The sequence below is a fragment of the Rhea pennata genome, chromosome 11, assembly GCF_028389875.1.
Source record: "Rhea pennata isolate bPtePen1 chromosome 11, bPtePen1.pri, whole genome shotgun sequence".
Lineage (NCBI taxonomy): Eukaryota > Metazoa > Chordata > Aves > Rheiformes > Rheidae > Rhea > Rhea pennata.
This window is the reverse complement of record NC_084673.1, coordinates 20,324,429-20,348,014: the sequence shown is the minus strand read 5'-3', so window position 1 is coordinate 20,348,014 and position 23,586 is coordinate 20,324,429. Positions and strand designations below refer to the sequence as shown.

At 44.3% G+C, this 23,586-nt stretch overlaps 1 protein-coding gene across 3 annotated transcripts in view; it reads left to right on the top strand.

Moving 5' to 3' along the window:
- The window catches only part of AMOT (angiomotin), a 63,001-nt gene that overhangs the window by 17,098 nt on the left and 22,317 nt on the right, over nucleotides 1–23,586 (top strand). For 2 of the 3 annotated variants that reach the window (XM_062584479.1, XM_062584480.1), the window contains exons 2-6: nucleotides 7,262–7,425; nucleotides 8,896–9,814; nucleotides 16,161–16,614; nucleotides 19,317–19,461; nucleotides 20,979–21,071. In XM_062584479.1, coding sequence (XP_062440463.1) covers nucleotides 8,943–9,814; nucleotides 16,161–16,614; nucleotides 19,317–19,461; nucleotides 20,979–21,071 — 1,564 coding nt within the window. In that variant the 5' untranslated portion in view covers nucleotides 7,262–7,425; nucleotides 8,896–8,942. Of the gene's footprint in view, nucleotides 1–2,211; nucleotides 2,262–7,261; nucleotides 7,426–8,895; nucleotides 9,815–16,160; nucleotides 16,615–19,316; nucleotides 19,462–20,978; nucleotides 21,072–23,586 lie in introns of those variants that run through there. The other variant, XM_062584481.1, reaches the window with a different exon arrangement.

Genomic DNA, 23,586 nt, shown 5'->3' with positions numbered 1-23,586 from the left:
AAGGGACTGAGAACAACTACGTTGCCTATCCACCCTGCCCTTGGGTAGGAGCAGCCGTTGGGAAGGGAACCGTCAAGAGCAGGCAGGAAGGAGCGTTCCAAAGTTACATGAAAAAACTCAACTTTTAGTGTTGTTGGGCTGGAACCAGGCATGCAGTGCTTGGGTCTTGTGTAAGAAAAGAAAACAAACAAACAAACAAAACCATAGCACCTGTGATACCTCGGTGTGGGGGAAGAGTGGAGTTTTCACCAGAGAAAGACAAGTGAGTTTCTGGTTTGAGGAAGGGAGAAGGATGCTCAGACTGCTCCGATGGCCTTTGAAGGGACAGTCTCTTGGAGCGGTCTCAAAAGGCTGAATGGAGAGCAGGGCCCGAGACTCCACCAGTCGGAGGCCGTTGGCTCCGAGGGAGCTCTTCAGCTACCTGCGGCAGGACGTCGGGGCTGTCCCTGCTCCTTGGGCAGCAGCGAGCTCGAGTGCGTTTCCTACTGTCAGCTGCAAGTGCTGCCAACTGAACCTGGCTACGTCCCTGAGGGACAAGTGGGACAGATTAATTATTTTGGACTTGCACTCAAGGAACGGTGTGTTCCCTATGGTTTCTGTGCATCCGGTAAAGTACGTTTTGGCGCATCTCGACTCTTAACTGGTGTAGCACCTGCTGTGTTCCTGGTTCTTAACACAGCACAGTCAATGCACATGAGTAGGTTTTCTTTGTTAGGGGAACATTATATAGCCCTAACTTGCTTCTGCAACTGCTAGGGATGCCCACGGAAGCATCTTCTCCAGCTGTTCAAAATATCCAGAAAGTTCCTGCTTTCTACTTGCAAAAGTTCTAGGATAGCTCCATCCTTGATCAAAGACATTTAGGTAGAATTTGCACTTAAGTATTTGCTATTCCACCCTCTACAGCAAATCTTTCTAGTAGTGATGAAGTTTATATTAGCAAGGATGTAGTTTTGCTGGTATGGTTTACACACAGTTTCCTAAATGTGTACCTAAAAACAATTATTTCCCAGTGTAACTGCATCTGCTTTAGCAGATGGTTGCTGGGTAGTTACATTGCAAGAAATCAGTTCCCTGAGTGACATAGTTGTGACAACAAAAACATCAATATAGGCCAGGACTTGGCCAATCAGCGCTCTGCCCAAAAGCACATAGCAGTATCTTCCTCCAGTAATTAATCATCTTACAAGTAATTAAAGATTTTTATGAAGTACACGTGAAAATCCCAGGTGGCTATGATAAAAGAACACCAAAACACTTTTATAACATCTCGCTTTCCAAAAATTAGGTGCTCTGTGATGGACTGTGTCTTCAAAACAAAACAAAAACAAGCCCCCAAAGCATCTCTGTGAAAAAAGGAGGACCCAAGCCTGGTCGCTTTCCTTACTCTGTGACTAGTCCCACGAAATTCTGCAAAACTACTTGGTGAAGTAAGAAGAGCTTCCCTATATGAGAAAGGGCTTAAAATAGTTACCACAGTTAAACGGTGGTAATGCCAGAAAAACCAGAAAATTCCACGCAGAAGTTAGGCCATAGTGATTGTTTTCTACTCCGTACCCTTCTCCACCTGGAGTTGTTATTTGTATCAAAATATGATACAAATTTTCAGGATGTTAAAACTGAAAAACTACAGGAGGAAAAACTACATTAAGATAATGTAACAGTGAACTGTCTGTTTAGGGAGCGTATTTCTGTTATTTGGGGGATTTAATCTTTTAACTTCAAATTTTGACTTTATTTTTAATGTAGATGCTGATTCTAATCTCTTTTATCTCGCCAGCAATTAAAATGGCCTGATCCTATCAGTAGGGACAAATGATGCGCTGTCAACGTTTTGCTCGCTTCTGATAATGCACACGAAGCTGGTCTGCGTGTTTGAAGATTACATTTTACCCTCACATGGTTTTCATTATCCGAGCGCCCCGAGGAGAGGCCTGGACTAAATCAGCGAAGGAATGGCGAAACCGCACGGCGCAATGAAAGCGGGGCTGAGGCATACTTGGGATAGTTGTGGGCCAGGGGCTGCTGACGACAGAGGCAGGGCGCTGCCCGAGCACTCGCAGCCGCGGGAAGCGGGGCGTTCTTAAACAAAGCTTGACGCTGGATTAAAACCGCGGCTTGGGTTCGCAGCCGTTCGCAAGTTCTGCGAAGCCTGCGGCGTTTGAAGCAGAGGGATCTTGCTCGGTGCGCTCTGAAATGAGACCTGATGTCCCTAAGCTCCTGTGAGCTGGGTCTGGTTTTGTCAAGCAGGCATCTAAAAGGTGAGATCCTGGCCTTTATGAAGTTGGTAGCAGAGCTCCTGTTGTCTCTGTTGGATTTGAGGTTTCATTAAAAACGCAGAAACCGCAGTAGACAGGGCTGTGCCTGTGCGGGTGTGTGGCTGTGCTGGTAGGACTGCGTAACAGTTTAGATAAGCGAATGTTGTGATGTGCGTTCCCAGCAAACAGCTGGATGAGCGTACCTAGGCTGGTTTTGCTGTTAGACCAGTATATCCAGAATAAATCCCCAGGCCCCTCTGAGCAATCTTAGAAGTTCCAGTTGCAAAATCTTATAGAGAAGGTTGAAACCCTGTAAAACTTACCAAAATGCTGACACTTGTGAAGCATTCCTGTTAATTCTGGATTCCTTAAGACTTTTCCTGCTTGGGGTGTGTGTGTGTGTGTGTTTAATGTAAATCCCAAGTTACATTAAGATTACAGGTACCTCCCTGTGCAGAAATTGGTACTTTGTACTGATGGAGCAGTAATTTAAAGGTCAAGTAAGGTCTTTGGCATTTCTCCTCGGAGATGTTAGCCAGAGGGGTTCTTTTTAAATCGGTGTCTTTGCCGCTTTGCTGTAAGCCAGGCTGAGCAACTTGCTGCTTTCCTGCAGGCCTGCCAAGCGTTCCTGTGCAGTCTGGTCCCAGCCCTGCGAACGCTTGAGGGGGCCGCTTAGCGGGCCCGCCCGAGGCGGCGTGGGTCTTGCCGGAGGAGCCGGGCCCCCTCGGCTCGGGGAGTCGTGAGAGCCGCGATCGGTCCGCGGCTCTGCTGGGGCCCTCCCGCTGTAAGCCTGCCTGGTGAGCTAACTAATGAGCATGCATATTATTCGCACCCCTCCGGGTGACATTGTTCTTGCTTTTAGTTGAAAGAAGGAAGCTTTTCTTGTTTGCCCAGTGACTCTGTCGCTGTGGTATGAAGATGAGTAATGCTGGCGCTGCTCCATGCACCTGCTGGGTGCCACCCTCCACGCTCACCTGAGCCGCCGTCAGCAGATCCGGGCGAGCCGGGCTGCGACGGCTGAGTGGAAGCTGGGAAGCATTTACAGCTGGAGCCAGAAACCCGCTTCTGGTTAGGAGCAGGTACTGAAATGGTATTGGAGCTCTGGGGTTCGTCGTGTGCCGCCTTGCGGGTTTGGGGGTTGGCCCCAGAGCTCGGGAGCCTTTATTTGCAAGGACTGTCCTAGCGTGGGGTCTCGCTCTTGCTCCTCCTTGGGCAGGGCTGACCTGGGATCAAGAGCATTCGCTGATGGCTTGTGCTGTTCATGAAATAATTTTTGGATGCTACCCTTTGACAGTGCTTCAGGCCACTTCAGAGGAGCATGTGTGCAGAGAAACCCTGTCTGCAGTGGTCTTGCAGGCACTCGTGCAAAGAGGCGTTTGCAGGATCAGGCGAGCAGCCTGCTGGGTTTTGTCAAGGCTGTGTAGCAAAGGGGTGGTTCTGTGCAGCAGTGTGAGACTCGGCGTGTGAGCCAGTCTGACACTGCCCATCAACTTCATATCCAGTCCTTTCTGTGCTATCTCTGTTTTGTATTCTCTCCCCGTATTACAGCGTGTAGGTATTTCTGAAGATGACTGTATACCTAAAAAGCAACCTGAGACCTTCATCTAACTTAGGAGCATCCCATCACCTGCACTCAACAAGCACAAGTAGCAGTATATACACATAGTTTAAGAAAAACATGGAACTACTTAGCAAAACCTTCAAGCCACTTGGAAACCCACTGTCTGAAGAAGCTAAACTTACTGAGCTAAACTAGAGTTTGAAGTCCATTACTGGCAGTGGATTGTTTTGTGTGCGAATGATACAAAATTGAGTATTAAAAATGAAAGTGCTTAACTGTACTCCAGCTGTTTTGAGTCGGTGAACCTGTTCCCATCCCACCTGATGCATAAGCTAATTAGCTTCTTGGCCAAACAGTAATTTGGGGCAAGTGTGTACAGGCTGCCTGCATAGGGACTCTTGCATTCCTCTTAGTTTCACAAGCAAAGGGAAGATGCTTCTCTTCGCTTGTGAGGTTGCTGTTGCTTCTTGCAGGTTAATTGAGCTATAGCATTATAGGTACTCATCAAACAGTGGTGAGTAGCTCACTTGTCTAAGCTTGCTTGGTTTTTCTGTTCTGTTTTGTTTTGTTTTGTTTTTTAATGCTGAGAAATATTTGCATGCTCTACAGAAATGTGCTGCTTTGGTTCCTGACAGCCTGGCAGTATTATCATTTTAAATTCTTCATTAATCTCCATTCCTCACAGGGACTGGCAAGGTTCCTCTGCATAACTGTGGTGTTTAAGGCAGAGGCCTCTGCTGCTGATTTTCTATACAATGCCCTGCAAGCATAGGCCTTTTCTTCCTTAAGTAGTACCTATAAATTCCCCCTTTATGCCCATTCTTGATGTGACACTATATACAATTCCTGCATTAGTTCTTCTGTCAGTTCCAGACTCAGATTTTTGGCTCAAGAACATACAGATATAAACTGATTGTGAATAATTTTGGAGCAGAAATTAAGATAGAATACTAAACTGATAGAGCTACGATGCATCAGCAACAAATGGCCCAAACTATAAGCATTATTTCAGTCTGAGAAGTTTACCCCAGAGTGGTTCCTTGAAACAGAATTGCTCTAGAACCGGATTTTCCATTTAAAAAGAGAAGTGTTTCTAGACTTCGCAATTAGGAGCAATGCAGTAGCCAGTATAGTTTTGCAGAGATTTTGGAAGCCTGAAATAATTCAAGTGTAGCTAACTCCATTCAACCCTATGCATCTCAACAGATTTAGGCTAAACCCTTAAAGATGTCTATTTAAAGTGTCCACAGAACCTATTCCAATTTTAGCATAAGTGATCAGATAGTATGATTATGCTTAAAGCCACAAACCGTGTGTGTGTGAAACTTTCCGGCTCTCTTGCAGCAGCTTTTTCAGTGCACCCCACTAATTTCAGTACAAAAATCTTTGGCACACTGAAAACCAAAATTGCTGAAAGAGCCTAGCACAAATAGAATTTGGTGTCCAAATAAGTAACACATGGGCTTCAGTACCAATTGTACTGTTCATTTTTATGTTTCATTACAGAAAAAAGTTCAGCTAACTGGTTCTGCCATAGAGTTTCCAGCTTACTCAGAAAGCAGATTCCAGGAATCCTGCCACCCAAGTTAGTTGCACAAGATTCTCTTTGTTAATTAAAAATAGCAGGATAGAACTAGGGGGGAAAAAAGTCTTAACGCTAATAGTTGGTATGTAAAGAAAATCGATTAATTAGCCAGAATAGAGTCACAGAGTACCCCAGTCCACCTCTTGTTCTGGATATCCTGGCTGATTCCTAGTTTGCATCCACACTAAAATTAGTAGTAGTGAAATCACAAATGCTTTCAGTGTGAACTGTGGCCTTCCTTCATCGGGTCGATAGAATAAGCTTATATTGCTGTGATATAAAACTGTGTGTATGAAATGGTTGCGTACGGAATTACTTCCTTGAACGTCTTAAGGAGTTAAACGTGCACATATTGAATTTGTCTGTTGAGAAAAATCTGTAAGGCAGAGAGGCAGAATCTCAAGCTGGGTTGTATCTTTGTATTTAAAAAAATACCCCCCCCCTTTTACATTTTTCCAGTTGAGACAAAAGAAATCTTTGGGTGGAAAGACAGCATCACATTGCATAATGGAAGTCTTTATATGCTCTAATAAAAAGAATTGCTTAGGGCAACTTTGTTTTTTAAAAAAAGAAAAAAAGTTGCTGATGATATTGGTATGGGGGGACAAGGAATCTTTAACTTTTCTTGCGCAATACTGGGAAAAGAGGCTAGAAATTGCTCTAGTTATCTGCTATCTTAATGCTTGTTTTAAAGGTTCTTTGCTGCATATTTGCTGGCAGCTGTTTTCAATATATCCCTCTTGAGCTAAGTCACCAGTTAAGAATTTGACATTAGATGGTTTTTATTTTTTTTTCTTTCAACCACCATCTTGAAGTACCCTACCACACAACACAGCCTTGTTCCCTAGTTAGATACTGCTCATGTGCCTTGGAATTGCTGTTGACACCTCAAGTATTTAACTTGCAGATGTCAGATAATTTTTGTAGGGTGTAGATGTGTGCCATAATAAGACAGAGACAGAAGTATCCACATCTGCATTCCTTTACTACATCTGTTTGTTTTATTTTTGCAACATTCCAGGAAATTAAATTATACATCCCAGTGAATACTTTAAATTTCACTAGTTTTATTTTGTTAAAATTGCCTACTCTTAAAATAAAGTGTGCTGTGTGCGCGAGTATGTTCTGTTTCTTTTGCGTCATCTGCCTTTCTCTTTAGGATATTTTCGGTAGTAGATTTAACTCCTTCTTGGTTAACACACCTAAAAACATCTTTTTCTGTATTCATCAGATTCTTACTCAGTAGTTAAAGTTTTTTCTAGTGCTTTCTCTCCTAAGAGGGAAAAAATAATGTAATTAAAGAATGCTTTGGGAATTAGAGCTGGGCTCTGCAGTGTATTTCTGGCATATACTTTGGCAATGTCCTTCACTTCTCTCACTTTCCTAATCTGTAAAATAAAGCTAATGCCCTTATACTGAACACTGTCACAGTCATTTTTGCGGCGTAGTTCACTGATGTTTGTAAAGCCATAGCACCTTTCATCAAAGGATTTCTACTGAAAAAGGAGCCATTAACACAGTATCATCATCTGTGCTGCAGCTCTCATTCTTAACAAAAAATAAAACAATGGAGTTAAGAATTAGTGAGTTTTAATCACTATTTCACTTGGAGGCACAGATGGGACAGAGCATTACTTGGCAACATTTAGTCTTGGAGCAGAAATTGTCATGATTAAAGCAGCAGCTGGAGCAGATTGTTAGGTACAGGGGTTTTCTTTCATCCTAAAGGGATCAGAATTGCCGGGCTCTGAGAGCAAGTAAGGAGCTGCAAAAGAAAAATACGAAATACTGGTCAAGGTTTATAATTCCTAGTGTCTCACCTGCTGATTAAAATGATGTTTTCAATGCTTTCCTCAGAATTATTTTGGAGGCAAGGAGAGTGTCAAGTGATTTGGCCTACTGAAGAGGAGACTGAAGCCATCTCTGAGAGGAGATCTTGGACTAGCAGGAGAAAAGCCGGGTGTCCCTCCATGTGTCAGAACTCCTCCTCCTTACTAAGGAAGTCAAAGTGAAGGAAATAGGTACGTGCCACTTCAAGTAGGATTTCAACAGAATCTCATTCCAGGCCATTTATCAGGGCCTGAATTTCTAGATTGGTAAGGTAGCCTGGAATGAGAAGGATTTTTAACTCTCGCGCGCGCACTCGCTCACTCTCTTTTTTTTTTTTTTTTTTTTTTTTTGAAAAAAAATGGAGAAGGATTTTGTCTGCCATGCAGTAGGCTGTCTCAGCAGAGGAGACTAAGTAGTTATAGAGACACAGAAGAAATGACTCTTCATTTCTCTGGGCTCCTGCAGTCTGTCCCTGGTTCCACCAGGGAACAAGCTATTTGGGGCAAGTTGCCCTTTGTTAAGGGACAACTTTATACAGAAGAAGAGTCTCAAAATAAAATGAATACCCCTGTGTATTCTGCTATTGAGGCAGAGCTGCAGCTCAGCCAACTGAGCTGCAGTCTCTGGGATGTTATTCTGGACTGTTCTGGCTCTGCTTTTAGTTACGTGTCTGAAAGGTATCATGGATTTTGGCTATTTCAACTCATGCAAGGCCAATGGGCTTAATTTTCAGTAACAACATATTCCTGACTCCACTGGGAGACTGATCATGCTGTAATCACTGTTGAATTGAATCCACAGGCTGTTGAATCTGCACTTAGGATGTGCTTGACATTAGCTCTTTAAATTTCTTTCATGGGTACACAATGCTTTTTCCTGTCACACTGAGGTCTTTTTCTGTGCCTTAGATCAGACAACCTTTTTTCTTCCTCTTGCTTTTGCATGCATTCAATGATGATATTTAGATGTGTAAGGATTTGGTTGCGTTTGTATAGCAGGAAGTCTTCCCAGAGTCCTCACTTGCTCTAGTATGTAGTATTTTCTGTAGCAGGGAGACAAAGTGCTGATCTGACTCTGGATATTTAATAACTCTTAAAAATCTGCTGGTTAACCAGGTGTGCGTTATTTACTTTAAATGATCCAAGGTAAGAGATTCCTTTACTTCCTCTGATATATATATATATATATAATCTTAATGAGCATCTTCTCTTTTTTTTTCTTTTTTAATTCTTCCATAACCTGACAAATTGCTGATTTCACCCTTTTATCCTTGTCTCCCTGCAAACATGGAAAATGTGTTTCATTGTTGGTAGCTCTAAGTGTAGAGCAAACAGGGCTCAGGCATTTTTACTGTCTTCCTGTGAATTATAGGTCTCTTTTCTGCCTGAAAGTAGCCTTGCTGTCTGATGTATTCAGCATGTATTCTTACAGCTTGCAGTTGATTAATATTCCTATAAACGTGCAGGTCACCTTTCATCACCTTTTGAGGCTTTGCCCCCTTAGCATGCAAGGCCTTCTCATGTTGAAGGGCCTTCATGACCCCTATTGTTATGGGAACCTTTGGTAATCTAACCTGCATTTTTCCCTATTTCAAGCCATTGCTCTTAAATGTCTCCTGCTTGTTCCACTCAGGCGCTAATAAGCATGTCTCCTCTTCTTAGGTCAAGGGCATCTTTTACATTCCACCCAAAAGGCACCACAGTTTGAGATGAGGAATTCAGAAGAGCAAGCAGCTACGACAGTTTTACAGCGCCTGCTGCAGGAGCAGCTCAGATACGGAAACCCAAATGACAACCGTAACCTTCTTGCCTTACATCAACAAGCCACAGGAAATGCCCCCCCTTTCAACAGCACTGGGAGTCCAGCATCTCAGAACGAAGGGCTGAGCACCCAGGACCACCAGCTTGTGACTCATGCTGCCCGTCAGGAGCCCCAGGGCCAGGAGATACAGGTGGACAACAGCATCATGGAGAAGCAGCTCTCCCCACGACTTCAGAACAGTGAGGATCTCCCAACCTATGAGGAAGCCAAAGTGCAGTCACAGTATTTCAGGGGCCAACCACATGCTAGTGTTGGGGCAGCGTTTTATGTAACGGGGGTCACCAACCAAAAGATGAGAACTGAAGGGCGGCCCACAGTTCAGCGTGTGAGCCCAGGGAAGGTCCACCAGGATGAAGGACTTAAGGACCTCAAGCAAGGACACGTCCGCTCCTTGAGTGAGAGGCTGATGCAGCTGTCCTTGGCCACCAGCGGTGTCAAGGCCCATGCGCCTGTCACGAGCGCACCACTCTCCCCTCTCTCTCCACTTTCTCCTCAGCAGTCAAGCGACCCGTATAAAAATTCTGGTTCTAATGAGTTCTACAAGAACTCGGTGCAGCCCCCTTCCCAGCCCAACCTGAAAGGGATGGAGCAGCGGGGTCCTCCTCCAGAGTATCCTTACAAAAATGTGTCCACCCCATCCATGAACTGTAAACCTCAGGACTCGGGACATTTCTATAGTGATCATCGCGTGAGCCAGCAGGGAAGATCTGATGGGCCTATGATGAGGTATCAGCATCCCCCTGAATATGGGTCAGTCAGGTAAGCAAGATCCTAAAAAAAGGCAGTGACATTTAGCCAGATAAGGAGAAAGAGTACAAAATTCAGTCTGTTCCCCTCACTCCTAAGGCAGAAACGTTATCATCCAGCAGAGATCCCATCTCTGTTATGTGAGATGACGTACTGTGTTCAGCTACAGAGTGTGTCTGGAAGGACTGTAACCACTGTAACCTGTTCCATGAGTTTACCTGGAGAGGCCTGACAGTTTTTTCTTTAATCCTGAAAAGATACACATATGTATATATATTTTATGGCATGGAGAAGTTTAATGCAGCTCCAGAGCCCTACAGAAGGTTTGTTTAAAAAAGCCAAAGCTGTGATGTGATTCACTGAAGAAACTTGCTGTTACTTCTTGCAAGACTAAGCTGTGCTGTAATTATGTCTGGCAAGACAAAAGATTTTTTAGGTTTAAACTGCACCTAAATACCACTTAGGAAAGGAGAAAGTGAATGAAAGCAAGAAGAGTGGGGAAGATAGTGGCGGCTCTGCTCCTTACTGTCTTATTTCTGTCTAAGACCTGGTGGGGCTGCAGTATGAGGATTTTGACCTGGCTTTGAAGCTGAAAGGGTGACAGCAAAGTAGCAAGAGCATTACTGCAGAAACGAGTGGTGCCAGGGCTCTGCGCATTTGTGTTTGCATGTACTGCGTTGCGTTTTGAGGGTAGCAGGAGGAAGGAACCGCTCCGTTTGGGAGAGGAGTCCAAGCTTTGGGGAATTTGAATCTGCTGAGGACCTTCCCAGTCCCGTGGGGAGCTATTTTCAGAGTTTGTCCACCATTGTTTGTGATCTGAAATGACTTCAGCAGCATACAAGCCTGATGAAAAGGCCCTTTGATCTGGCTAAATAAATAATAAAGAGGCCAGGAAAAGGGGAAGTAAAGGGCTTTTGGGGGGTGGCCTAATGATTGTAGAAGCTTGTTGAAAACGTTTTTGAAAATTCATGGGCCTCGAGTCTCTACGCACACAGGAAAGGGAATCAAGCCCTTAGCGGCTATCCTGCATCGGAAATACTCGCAGTATTGTATATAGCGTATCCGAGCTGTAGCCTGCTTGCTGTGTGAAGGAGAGGTATTTGAAAACACGCCAGCAGTCAACTCCTCTAGACAGGGTGATTTTTGTCTGTATTGGATGGATCCTGGCTGCTTCAAAAGAAAAGGGGGGGAGGAGGAGGAGAAAGGTTCAGCTGGCAAGATTTCCAGTAGGGGAAGCAACTGAAATTTGCCTTCAAAGCACTGGGAGTCTAATGAGGTTACTTTTTAACCTAAATAGCTGCGCAGAGAAGAGGTTTCCTTTGCAAGCAAATGCTGAAGCAGTAGAACAATTGCAAGACTAATCCATAAATTACAGCGCAGCGTAGCCGGGGCAGGGAGCGAGTCCTCGGGCCCCCTCCCTCTCCCACACGCTTTAAGAGAAACTGTCCTTTAGACAAGAAACCTTCTGTGTTACTGAAGGTGCAGCTGGGTAATGGCTTGAGTATTTTAAAAGCCTGTAGCTTTTAGGAGCCAGTTTCCCTCGCGCCGGGCAGTGCTGCAGTGCTAACGAGCGTCTTTGCAACCTCTGGAGGGCTGAAGTATTTTCAGCCGCTCCAGTTTTCCTGCAGTGGGGCTCTCTGTTTATCGGGATTAATTTGGACTGTTAACCGTGTGCATTTTTTGAACCATATGTCAAGGAAACAAAGCCCCTTCTCTCCGCGGGCGAAGGCACACCCTTTGCTGCGGGTTTTTCCCCTCATTGTTCGGTGGAATTTGAGGGTGACCTACCAGCACGGTTAAATAAAACTCGTTGAGCAAGATAAACATTGGGGAATTCACAGCGTTCGCGTGATTCACCCTCCCCAGGCTGGGAAAGGAATGGGCTGCGTGGTGAGCTCAAACCAGTCTGCAAACAGTTGGCCTCACCTGCTCTTGGGCGGTGTAACTTTGGGAACACGGATATGTTCCTAAGGATGTCGGTGTAACGTAAACCCTGGGCACGCCGGAGGCATCTGTGCTGTTATTTGGAAATTTTAAAGCTCAGAAGAGGGCTGGCTACATGGGAAGCTCCAAAGTCCTGTTCTCTCCCTGTTCTGTCAATGCACTTTTGTATTAGTGATGGAAGTAAACGCTCAGGTTGGAGCCCTTGCCGCGAGGAGGAGAAGGATGCCTTGGGCTCGGCGTCCCGCACGGTCTGCGTGCCCGCCAGGATGGCTGGAGGTGGGGAAGAAGGGGCCGCGTTCGACAGCATCTCGGCTCGGAGGAAGCCATCGGTCTCTCCCATTCAAGCGCCGTCCCCTGTTCAGAGCCCGAAAGACAGAGCTCTTGCTGGGGGGATTAATCCCGTTGACTTCACAGAAGCTTTCCGAGAAAGAAGCCTGCAGAATTTGTCCTGTAATTAGTAAATCACTTCTGTGCGCCGCGTTCCCCTGAGCAGCATCAAAGCAGGGGATAATCAGGTATGACGAGGAAGCAGAACAAAAATGTGGCCGTTTGGTTGCGGCAGTCTAATCAAGCGGAGTCTGCCCCCTCCTGTAGTTAATGTTTCCTGGGTTGTGCAGGAGGGCTGTGGGGGAGAGGGGAACTGTAACTGCTCGAACGCGACACGGGCAGGGAAGCCGTGAAGCTGGAAAAGTTTTTAACGAGCCGGAGACCTTGCCTGATCTCTGTGTTCTTTGGCTGTCCCCGCTCTCCTCTCCCAGCAGATCTTCTGCATGGCTTGAAGTTTGCCGTCCCGCCAGTGTCGGCGCTCCTGATGGCTGGGTTTGCTTGGAAGACTGCCCTTACCCCGTATCTCTGTCTTCATGACTTAAAAAGCTTATGTGACCCTTTTTAGTTGCAGAGCCATAAATCCAAGCATGTACTTGGCCCACGTGGTGCGTTTCTCCGCTACATGCCAGAGGGCTTAAGGGAAGCAGAGATTCTTCGGTGGTACAGCCTTCAGGATGAAGTGGCCCTTAAAATTTTAGAATTACATTTTCAAACTTAAACACTTGTGGGAGTTATTGTACTGTTTTGTTTTTTTTTTGTTGTTTTTTTTTCTGCATTTGGATTTAAGGTCTTTTTCACACTGAGGCAAACTGAAGGACAGCGATTAAAGGTAATTTTATTTTCAGTGTATTTTGAGGATCTTCCTGCATTTTTCTATGAAATTCTTAGATTGGAATTAATTTTAATTACTCCTGCAAGGTTACCTGATTGCTGGCTGTATCGCATGGAGGGAAGTTTCTATTGCCATTCTATCAACAATTCTGTAGCTGACCTCAGTAGTGAATGATGCTTTAAAATTTTGGAGTATTATTTAAAAACCTTGAAAAGTCCATTTTGGTTCATTTACTTTTCTAAACCTCCAAATCCAAAATAGGAGTAATAGGGAATAAGCTGTGCGATTCTTATGTTAATCTGAAGGATTTCAGAGCCAGATATTTTGAACCCACAAAATACATTTAAGTATTTTATCACACAAAATTGAATGTTGGTGATGCTAAAAATATATATATATATATATATTCCTTGAATACATACGCAAAAATTTGCATGCAAGATTTTATAAAGCTGTTAGTTGTCACTGTGAAGTTTCTAGGTTTTAAAAAAAATCATCTTTTTTTTTTTTTTTTTTTAAATTTTCCTTGTTGAGTTATCTCATTTGTTGGGAATATCAAAGCTTTTGTGACAGTTTGGAAGCTGTGCTTCAAGCCAGTTCCAGAGCTGATAGTGCAACAGAACTAGTGGCTCCTAGCTCTCGTGTTATGGCTTGAACCCACAAGATTGGTATAATTTCAAGATGTGAGAGGCTGTGTCTGTGAGTGCCAAACACTGGAAATTTCAGAACTGTGTCTTGTTTAGAAATACTCAGGCATGATTTCCTAGAGTTCTTCTTTACAATGGATTAAAAAATAAAAAAATCATTTCCAGGCGTGTCAGTACAGACTGTCCCTTCAGAGTTTGTCTGCTGCTGTTGCTTTTCTTTGGCCACCTTCGCATTCCTGTTGGGAGAGCTCAGGCCCTGTGGAAATCACAAGATGCTGCCCGTGCTGCTTCTGGGATGGCCAAATAACGAGGTCTTTTAGTCAGGTAGCTCCAACCGTTTAACATTGGCATCTAAATAGTCCTCATTAGCTCTGTAATATTAACATACTAAGATCAGTGAAGTCAGTTAGGCTCTCCTAGTAATTGCTTCAGGTTCTTTTCAGACTTGAAGATGGCATTTTGTGGGTTCAGAATTGGACAGGTGCTTTTTTGCAGCCATGAGGCAAACTGGCAACATACCTATTTTGGTCAAACCTCATTAGGTCACCATAGATTAATCATTACAGCAAAGTTATTCCATAAATGTTTATGACATCAAAACAGATCAATATGCCCTTACGTAAAAAATAAGGTCAAGAAGCCAGGTGATTTCTGAAGATGCAGAGTTAGCACATAGCCTGGGTGAGAAAAGAATGTGGCTGGAAATCATCTGTGATAAGCTAGATGACCTTGAGCACGTTGCGTGGCCTTTGTGCCTTATTCTCCATTATGAGAACTAACAAAAATAATGAAATAAATGCAACAAGAACTAGGGCTGACCTCCTAGGAGAGGAAGAGCCAACTTACTGCTACTAAGCTGAACATTCCTGAGGAAATTAGTTGCACATCTCTAGTCTACATGACCCCGAGATCCTCATGCAATGTGTGATCATTTCTGGGGAAAAACAGCTCTTGAAATGACGCTGCTGACAAGGAGCACAGTCACTGGAGTGTGAGAAAGAAATAAACAGTATCTGGAGCAGTAATTCTGTTTTTCCCTACGTGGTTTGTTTTCCGTTAGGGAGATGTTTCTGTCCTAGTCTCTTAGCAAGGATGCTTGGCAAACGTGCCTTCTCTGCTAGAAAGATGCCCAACACTGGAATAGCGAGCTCTATGGTGGGCTCAGTGTGTACGATCTCCTACGTGCCCTGCCAGCCAGATGTGATTAATGCAGCCGTTTCCTCTTTGGCCTGTATGGAGAGTTGATGCGTTTGCTCTGCACAGAACAGGAAGGATGATGCTGAGTGTTTGCACAGCGACCAAGAAGCCCGCCGTGTAACCCTTTAGCTCCTAGTTCAGCTCCGTGCTTGCTGTTATAAATTGACGGGCTGCTGATACTCTTGGTGTGGTGGGGGAGCTGTGCTGGGGGCTCTCTCATGTGTCCCATACCCGTTGTGCACTCAGAGCAAGCCCACGGGGTCTTTTGAGGTGGCCGTGGTGAATGCAGACAGCAGTGTGGCGCCATTCGGCACTGGCTATGGCCAGGTGGAACAGTACGTGCTCTTGCAGCTGTAGGGTTGAACTGAAGCCCACAGGGTGGGAAACTTGATCGGGAGTGTTTCAGAACACATTGAAGTGCTAGGCTGGGCTTGCTCCCGCCTCAGCTCTGTGCCCAAGAAGAGACTGGCTGTGGCTTAGAGAGGGAGAGACTTCAACTGCTATGTAAAGAAGGTGTCAAGAAGTTAAAGGTTGAGTGTCATCAGAGATGGAAGCAAAGCCTGAGTCCTGAGGTCATCCAGCACAGTAAATGCTACATGATGTTCTAAGAGTGGGTACTTCCATGGCTAACACAGCAGAAATTGAGCCTGGGGTCTCCAGGGGTTGGGAAATGCGAGCTGGTGAAGCTTGAGTCAGTTCTGTAACAGACTTGTGCATGATGCAGATTCCTAGATCTGTCTTTGATACCCTACAGAGGTTATTGTTAGGAGCAGTAAACACACCTACTGCATAGATCTGAGAGAGCTCATGAATTGAAAGTCTGCTTCTGACTCTTATGTTGACTTTCACATCCTTTAACTCTCTAATTTTACCAGGCTGCAGCTTCTTGTTTGGCATTTTGAAATGCTTAGGCCAGTGGTGCCTGGCATAGTAATGGAGAATTTAGGCAGTTCCTTTAACTGTGCATCCTCTGAACTCCGGGAGAACATTCCTTGTTTCTACATGAGAGGTTGTGCATTTCCGGACAGAACAAAACAGCCCATTCCTAACAGTCTTCCGTTTAGGTGTTTTATCCACAAAGTATGGAAAGAAGTAATAAAAATAATTTTGGTCAGTTGATGGAGTTTCTACTAGTGTTTATGGATACTTAAAAATGGACTTAAGAGGAAAAACCTTCATGTATTTAGAGTTTATTTTCTGACAGCTGTTTGATTTTGAAGCCTTTTTTTTAAAAAAAGCCAAACTCATTAAAATGAGGAAAAACCTCATTAAAAGACTTATGTATAAGCCTTTTGTGTGGGATGGCCTGTTGATAGGAGCTACATAGGTACCTGCCTTCCACACTTTATTACTTGATTCATGCGCTATCTTCTGCATGACTTTCATGGAACTTCTTTTCTCTGTTTTCTAGGCAGAACCCAGATGTGCAGCTGCAGTTACAACAGAGACCACCTCACCACCACAGCCCGACTTCTTCCTTAACGTCCTTGGGGTCTTTGACTTTGCTTCAGTCTCCGCCACCATCCAGGCTATCCCCTTCCCAGCATCAGCAACCTCTGACTCCAAGCCAGGGAGATCCTGCCATTCTGCCAAGGACCCAGCAGCCATTCTTGTCAAACCAAGTCCATCAGGGAGATTTGTACCGACTATGTCAGCCCTTCCTAGGACCGCAGCAGCAGCAAGGCGACTCCTACTCAGTAATGTCCAGGGCTCAGCAAATACCTTCCCCTTATCAGCAGATGCAAGTAGATCCTTTTGCCATAGTTTCCAGGGCCCAGCAGATGGTAGAAATCTTGTCAGAAGAGAACCGATCTTTACGACAGGAGCTGGATGGGTGTTATGAGAAAGTAGCCCGGTTGCAGAAGGTGAGTGTTGTTAGATATTAGGTACTCTCCTGTGTCTAATACCCTCCATAACTGAATCCTCTGGTCTGCATTTGTTACATTGCTTGCTTAAGGGACTGGTTAGCTACTTTATAGCCTCATATATCTGTACTGATCAGTCTGTATCCTGCCCCTTTGGGTAGTAACTTAGCTTCATCAGAAGATACTGCCAAAGCCCCTGGTTTTATTCTAACAGGTGACTGACGGTGCTCCAAGCAGCATCCCTATCAGGTATCTTGAAGAGACTGGCTGCTTGGCTTGCTCACTTAGAGCTGGTGGTCTTGTTTCTAGGATAGCAGTAGGCCTCATCTTTCTGTCAGTCTGAAGAGGGTTTAGAGAGAAGTTTCAAACTGTAATCACTCGGGGACAACAGGGGACGTTACTGTGAAACTGGTTGGCAGGACAGTATGTAAGAAAAGTACTGCCGCTGTGGCCACATTAGAGATGTTTGGACCCGCAGGACTGAAACTAACACATTTTTTGACACTAAAATTACTTTAAAAGCCCTCTTTCAGTACCACACAACTTCTGTGGAAACTTAATATACTCTTTTGATCAAACTGTTTGCCAGTTTTGCCTTTATGAAAGGACTAAGTGATGCCAAAGCCCTTCTCCCATGTGTGTTAAAACGTTCCGATGAGAGCTATCACTAAGATGCCCATGAAGACATGCCTTCAGTGCAGCCTCGCAGGAACCGCTTATTGATGAGCAGTGATTTAAAGCTGTGCAGCAGGTCAGCTTTGCCTTTGCTTTGCAGCGAGAGGATTGGTGCCACTTGCAGGTTAGGGCTTTGTGGGCCTTGCTCTGAGCGTTCGCCAGGGCCATAAAAATGTGTGGCTGATGATCAAGCGTTTGCTTGAGTTCAGATGGCCAGTGTGGCTTCCCACGCTGCTGGTTCATTCCCTACATTACTGCTTTTTCCGGTGACATGTTCATTTTGTTGTCTGTTTTTCTTTTCTTTTCTTTTTCTTTTTTTTTAAGTTCTTGGCTAGGAAGTGCTTTAGTGAAATGTTTGACAGCTTCCTGATAAATAATGAAAGGAGGATGAAAATGAACTCTCCCTCCCCTTGTTGATGCTTTACTGGAGACAGGCTGATGGGGTTTGCTATTGCATGGATCCGCACTTCCATAGCAGTGCAAAACCACGCTGGGTGAGAAGTTAGAAGTGAATCCTCCTCTGCCTTGGGAGATCAGTTACTTGCTCAAGATCATAATGAGAAGCTTTACACTGAAGGTTAGAAGGAAGGAGAAAACATATTTTATTGCAACTGTTCCCCCTTAGAATCATAGAATCAGTAAGGTTGGAAGGGACCTCTGGAGATCATCTAGTCCAACCTCCCTGCTCAGCAGGGTCACCTAGAGCATGGTAGACAGGGTTGCGTCCAGGCAGGCCTTGAAGATCTCCAGAGAAGGAGACTCCACAATCTCTCTGGGCAACCTGTGCCAGTGCTCTGTCACTCTCACAGTGAAGAAATTCCCCCTCATGGTCAGGCGGAACTTCCTGCGGTTCAATTTCTGCCCATTGCTTCTTGTCCTGTCACATGGGACAACTGAAAAGAGTTTGTCCTTGTCCCCTTGACACCCTCCCTTCAGGTACTTGTACACATTGATCAGATCCCCCCTCAGGCTTCTCTTCCCCAGGCTAAAGAGGCCCAGCTCTTGCAGCCCTTCCTCAGAGTGCAGGTGCTCAGGCCTCTGATCATCCTCGTAGCCCTATGCTGGACTCTCTCCAGTAGCTCCATGTCTGACTTATCCTGGGGAGCCCAGAACTGGGCACAGTACTCGAGATGAGGCCTCCCCAGGGCTGAGTAGAGGGGCAGGATCACCTCCCTTGACCTGCTGGCAACACTCTTCCTAATGCAGCCCAGGAGACCATTGGCTTTCTTGGCCACAAGGGCACATTGCTGGCTCCTGGTCAGCTTGTCATCCACCAGCACTCCCAGGTCCTTCTCTGCAGAGCTGCTCTCCAGAAGGTCAGCTCCGAGCTTGTACTGGTGCCTAGGGTTATTTCTCTGTAGGTGCAGGACTCTCACTTGCCCTTGTTGAACCTCAGGAGGTTCCTCTCTGCCCAGCTCTCCAGCCTGTCCAGGTCTCTCTGAATGGCAGCACAGCCGTCAGCTCTATCAGCCACTCCTCCCATCTATCCTTCCAACACAATTTAGTGCTGAATATTTAAAAAATATTAATGAAATTGTAGAATTGTAAGCATAGAACATCAGAAGGTTTTATTGTGAACTTTAGACCATAAAAAATAGAGCTGCAGAGTTCATCAGTAATGCAGAATCTGGCAATAGTTATTTTACTTATGCAAGTTGATATCACATTAGCTATCTATGTAATTGTTTTTTATCCAAAATAACAGTAGTGCCAACTGTTATGTGCTACCTCAACCTTTTTTAAAGGCAGATGACTTTCGTGCATTTTCAGTTTCCTGTATCTGTGATCTGACCATATGGGGCAAACGGAGCTAGTGACTGGAAGGAGAATCCAGATATCTTTTTTTCAGTCATTGGCTTTGTAACAGAGGATCCTTTGCAAATCTGAGCTTCTGTAGTTTTACATGATGTATAGCTGTAGGTGTATTTTATCTCAATAAAAAAGACTTTAGAGCCTCAGATTACTTTCTAAGTAAAATGCATTGCTAGTGATAAAATAGTAAGTGCTTGTTTCCACTTCCACTGCAGCTGGAAACAGAAATTCAACAAGTTTCAGAAGCATATAAAAACCTGGAGAAATCGTCCTCTAAGCGGGATGCCCTGGAAAAGGCCATGAGAAACAAGCTAGAAGGAGAAATTCGCAGGCTTCATGATTTCAACAGAGACCTGAGAGGTGAATGAAGTAAAACCTTTTTCTTCACGTGTGGAGTTTTTTTTTTTTTTTGTTTGGGCTTTTGTTTGCTTTTTGTTTGTTTGTTTTTATTGTTGTACTTACTCAACGGACCAGTGCTTTTCTGCGGGATTCATTGTGTCTGGCACAGTTGGAATATGACAGGATACTTGGGTATGCGCAGTCTGGGATTTGAAGCCGTTGCTGGGAGTAGGGAAAAGACAGGTTTAGGAGAATGCTGTAGTGTCTCGTTACCAGCCTGTTTCTCATTGAGAAGAAGCATGCAACAAGCCAAATACCATAAAACAGATGCAAGCCTGGAATCCTCTCTTGTCTTATATCCTAGACACAATTTGTACAATTTGTTCAGTTTACACAAATGGAAAGCCGTTTTGCTGACTGCCTAATCCCACACCAGGCATGTTCACTTTATTTCCTGTCCAGTGACCCCTTCGCACCGACATACAAACTGCAGACTGTCTGCTCTTCCTGAAGGTCTTGTCATTCCTTATCAAAGCAGGCATCTGGTTTTTTGGATCCCCCTGTCTTTTCCAGGGTGAGATGTTATTAGTGTCTGGTTCTTGCTAAGAGGCTGAGGCAGTGCCGTGCCTGGGAATGGAGAGTGGTGTTGAATGGTATTTGACCTTAACACGGGTCAAAGTTTAAGCATTACAGTTTGAAAGGCAAAAAAACCCACTTGTGATTTTAGATGTTTAGAGGTGAATAATAAGTGTTTTAAAGTATAACTTTATTTTTTTTTATAAAAGCCTTCCGATTACTTTACAAATCATCTGTTCTCAGTGTCCTTAGTTGCTTATTAGAGCACGTTCCCAGAAACTGTTTTGCGTCTAAGTAGTAAGGCCATACAGTGTCCAGTGCTATCAAGAAGGACAGTACACAAAGGCCTGCATTAAATAATCTTATTCATAATAAAATTCATAGCATAAACCTTTCATTTATAATTTCATAGTCTGATCTAAACTTCCAATAGCCTGCAGCAAGCAGAACTGTTAAACTATACTTAAGATTTTATGTTTTTCCCTAAAGTCAGATAATTGAACCACAGTAACTTAATCTTGTCTTATGATTGAGTGGAGAATTATAGGGAATCTTTTAATTGCATGATGAGGTTTGTTTGTGTGGGAAAAATAAGTTTCTTTCTAGAAATGTTTGAAATCATTCTTTATAAAATGGATACAATACAAAAAACTGAAATTAATCTTTTTCTTGTACTGAAGTCTATGAAGTGGCTCAACATATTTGTAAAGATAGAAAAAAATCTTGTGTTTTATAATTGTTTAAAGTAATTTCTTTGGAACTCTGCTTAATCTCTTTTGACTCTTTGTGTATGTCTACTTGAGGACATGATTAGAAACATTTCAAAAGGGTTTTTACATTTGACTGTGTAGAATTAGGAGATCTCTTCCCCTAGCTTGCATTAGAACTGTCCTTAGGAGGTGTGACTTCTTTCTTGAAAGTTTTTGATTCTTCAGTGTTTCTTTTGTTGCAAAATTCTGCAGAACGTATGGAGACAGCCAACAAGCAGCTTGCAGAGAAGGAATTTGAGGGGTCTGAGGACAATCGGAAAACCATCTCTCAACTGTTTGCACAAAGTGAGTTACATATTTGTTATGGGTCAGTAGAAATGCTCTGGTCAGTCTGGGAAGGATAAAGAAAATGCAGCAGGTTAGCGTAGTTCAGATCTGTCAATCAGTCTGTTTTTCACTTTGATGGAAATTGAGGCAGCAGCATTCCAAAACTAGCAGTGGAGAAAGGAGGTGGAATAAAGCATTGCCTTTCCGTCAGTGTGTAAAATCCATTTGATGGCATTTATTAGAGATTTCAGAGCAAATAGTGTGCAGTTACCTTGCAAAATTAGTGTTCACCCCATATTGTGCAAGATAATTTTTGCACCTTTTTTGTCCCCTGCAAGCTTTGGGCTTAAGTCTTAACAGACTAGCAAGAGTCTTGGCATGAGCTGGGGCCAGTGGGCCTGGGACTCTGAAGGTCTCCCATCTCTTTAATTTTCCACTGACATATCCAGTTCAGCAAAAATAAAGGGGATTAATGCTGTCTCCAGTATGCTGGGCTGAGTAAGGGTCGTGGATTCTGTCCACAGCAGTGGGTTTATCACAAGGCAAACCAAAATTACAAATGTGAAATGTTGCTTTTTCTTGTACTGAAACGTCTTGAGGCTGACAGTAGCAAGCCAACTTTCCTCTCATCCCATGGTATACTCCACCCTTCTGATAGTGCTCACTTTTCTCCAGTTGTTATATAGAATGTAATGCAATAAAATTGCAAAATAGAGAAGATTTTCTGTGGTGCAACACTCATTGCTGCTTCTCTGACAAATGCTGGTATCCTTTAGTTTATTCCTTATGACTTAACGTTGCAAGTGGATGGCTATCAGGGCATGAATTCATCTCTTGCAGTGGTGGTGGTAAGTCTGTCAGGTTGGTCCAGCTTTTAAACTGCGTTGGTGGACTTTGAGATTCAAAGATGCACCCAGAGAGGTGGGAAGATGTGTTTTGTTGCGTATGGTATCTTTCTGAAAGAAGGCCAAAGCTGTGAGGCCTTAAATGCCACTAGGCATTTTGGATGAATATGGAAACCTACCAGTGCTGCTCCGAAAGCCTAGCTGCAAGCTCTTACAGATTAACAAACAGGCTGTTGGCACTGATTGATACCTTCTGGCGTAATGCCACCCTGTCTCATCTCTACCCATCTTCTGCAATATACTGTAGCAGGCTGCTACTGTCAGCAACTCATCTCCTGGATGGAGGAGAAATACTAGGGTGGGGGAAATGAGTGAAAGAATAGACTGGTGGTAATGTTAACCTTCATCTGTTTGTTCCTTACAGCATGAGCTAGCCTTGAGTTTGCTCTGCAGGGTTCTGGAGCGCTTTCTTTGTGCACAGCTTCCTTTTGCAACCTCTGTGTGGGATGCACGGCTTCCATAGCAGAAGGGAATCTGCAGCTACTCCATGTTGCTAAAGCTTTGCTCAGGGCTCTCTGCTGGCAGAAGAAAGGGAATAATTGTGGTCCTGTAAATATAGTTATGCAGATGCTTACACAAATGGGCCCGTATATTCCATACGCAGTCTCTCCTAACATCCCGGATCTAGTTCCTGTTTTTCGAGCCTTCCACTCCTTGTCCTCATTCCTTTGTCATGGGATATTGGTTTCTGGAATGCAGTTTCTCTGGTGTCATCAGCGCTGGGTGTAGATCACTCCAGGGAGTATTCTGTGGTTATGTATCCAGTGAGTGTGCTAATGTTATCATTGTAGCTGGCTGGCTTGAGCTGAGAATGACAACACACCCAGAGGACATCAGCTCTCTGTTGTGGCTTTGCTTTACACGCTTGTGTGATAATTTTTCCAGTCCCCAGCTATTTTGTCCAGTTTATTTTTTCTAATGAAGTCAGTTGCCCTGTTCTGAAACAGTGTAGCTGCTCCCACCAGATCCAGCTCTTTCTGGAGAGCTGCTGAAAAAGAAGAGTTGCTGGGTTTGGAGTGGGTTTTAAAGCTTTGGACGTGAACTTGCAGTGCTGGGCAAAAGGCTTTCCTGAGCTGCAGATCTGCTTTGAGCAGGGCAGGTACACGTGCCTCAGTTCTGGCCCAGAGAGTCATTTTTTAAGGACAGCAGAAGACGACTGGGGAGTTTCCATTGCTCACTTGTTTCCTGGCTCCTCTTGTGAAACTACCAGCAAAGTGGGACAAGTGGGTGGTACTCTGAGGAGGGCAGCTACCCCAGGCAGAGCCACCTTCCTGTTTGCAGGGTCAGCATGGAAAAAAGGAGCACAAGTTTTTCAGGCACAGAAGCCTACCATCTCCTGCCTCCAGCCTGCAGTATTAAAATTACTCAGATTGTTTTTTAGTACTGAAATATCAGAGGTGAAGAGGTGCCAAGTTTCACTAGCTGACTGTATAATCAGAGCAAATTGGCTAATTGTACCGAGTGATGCACCTCTACCCCTCCTCGCTAGCACTGTGGCGTTGTTACTTAAAATGCCATCCCTGCTTTTCAGGGTGGCAAATTCTTCTCATCCTTGAAAGCCGCATACTTTTTTCCCCTTAGCAATAGATTTGCGTTCTCTCTTTTTTTGGGGGGGAATTCCAGTAGAA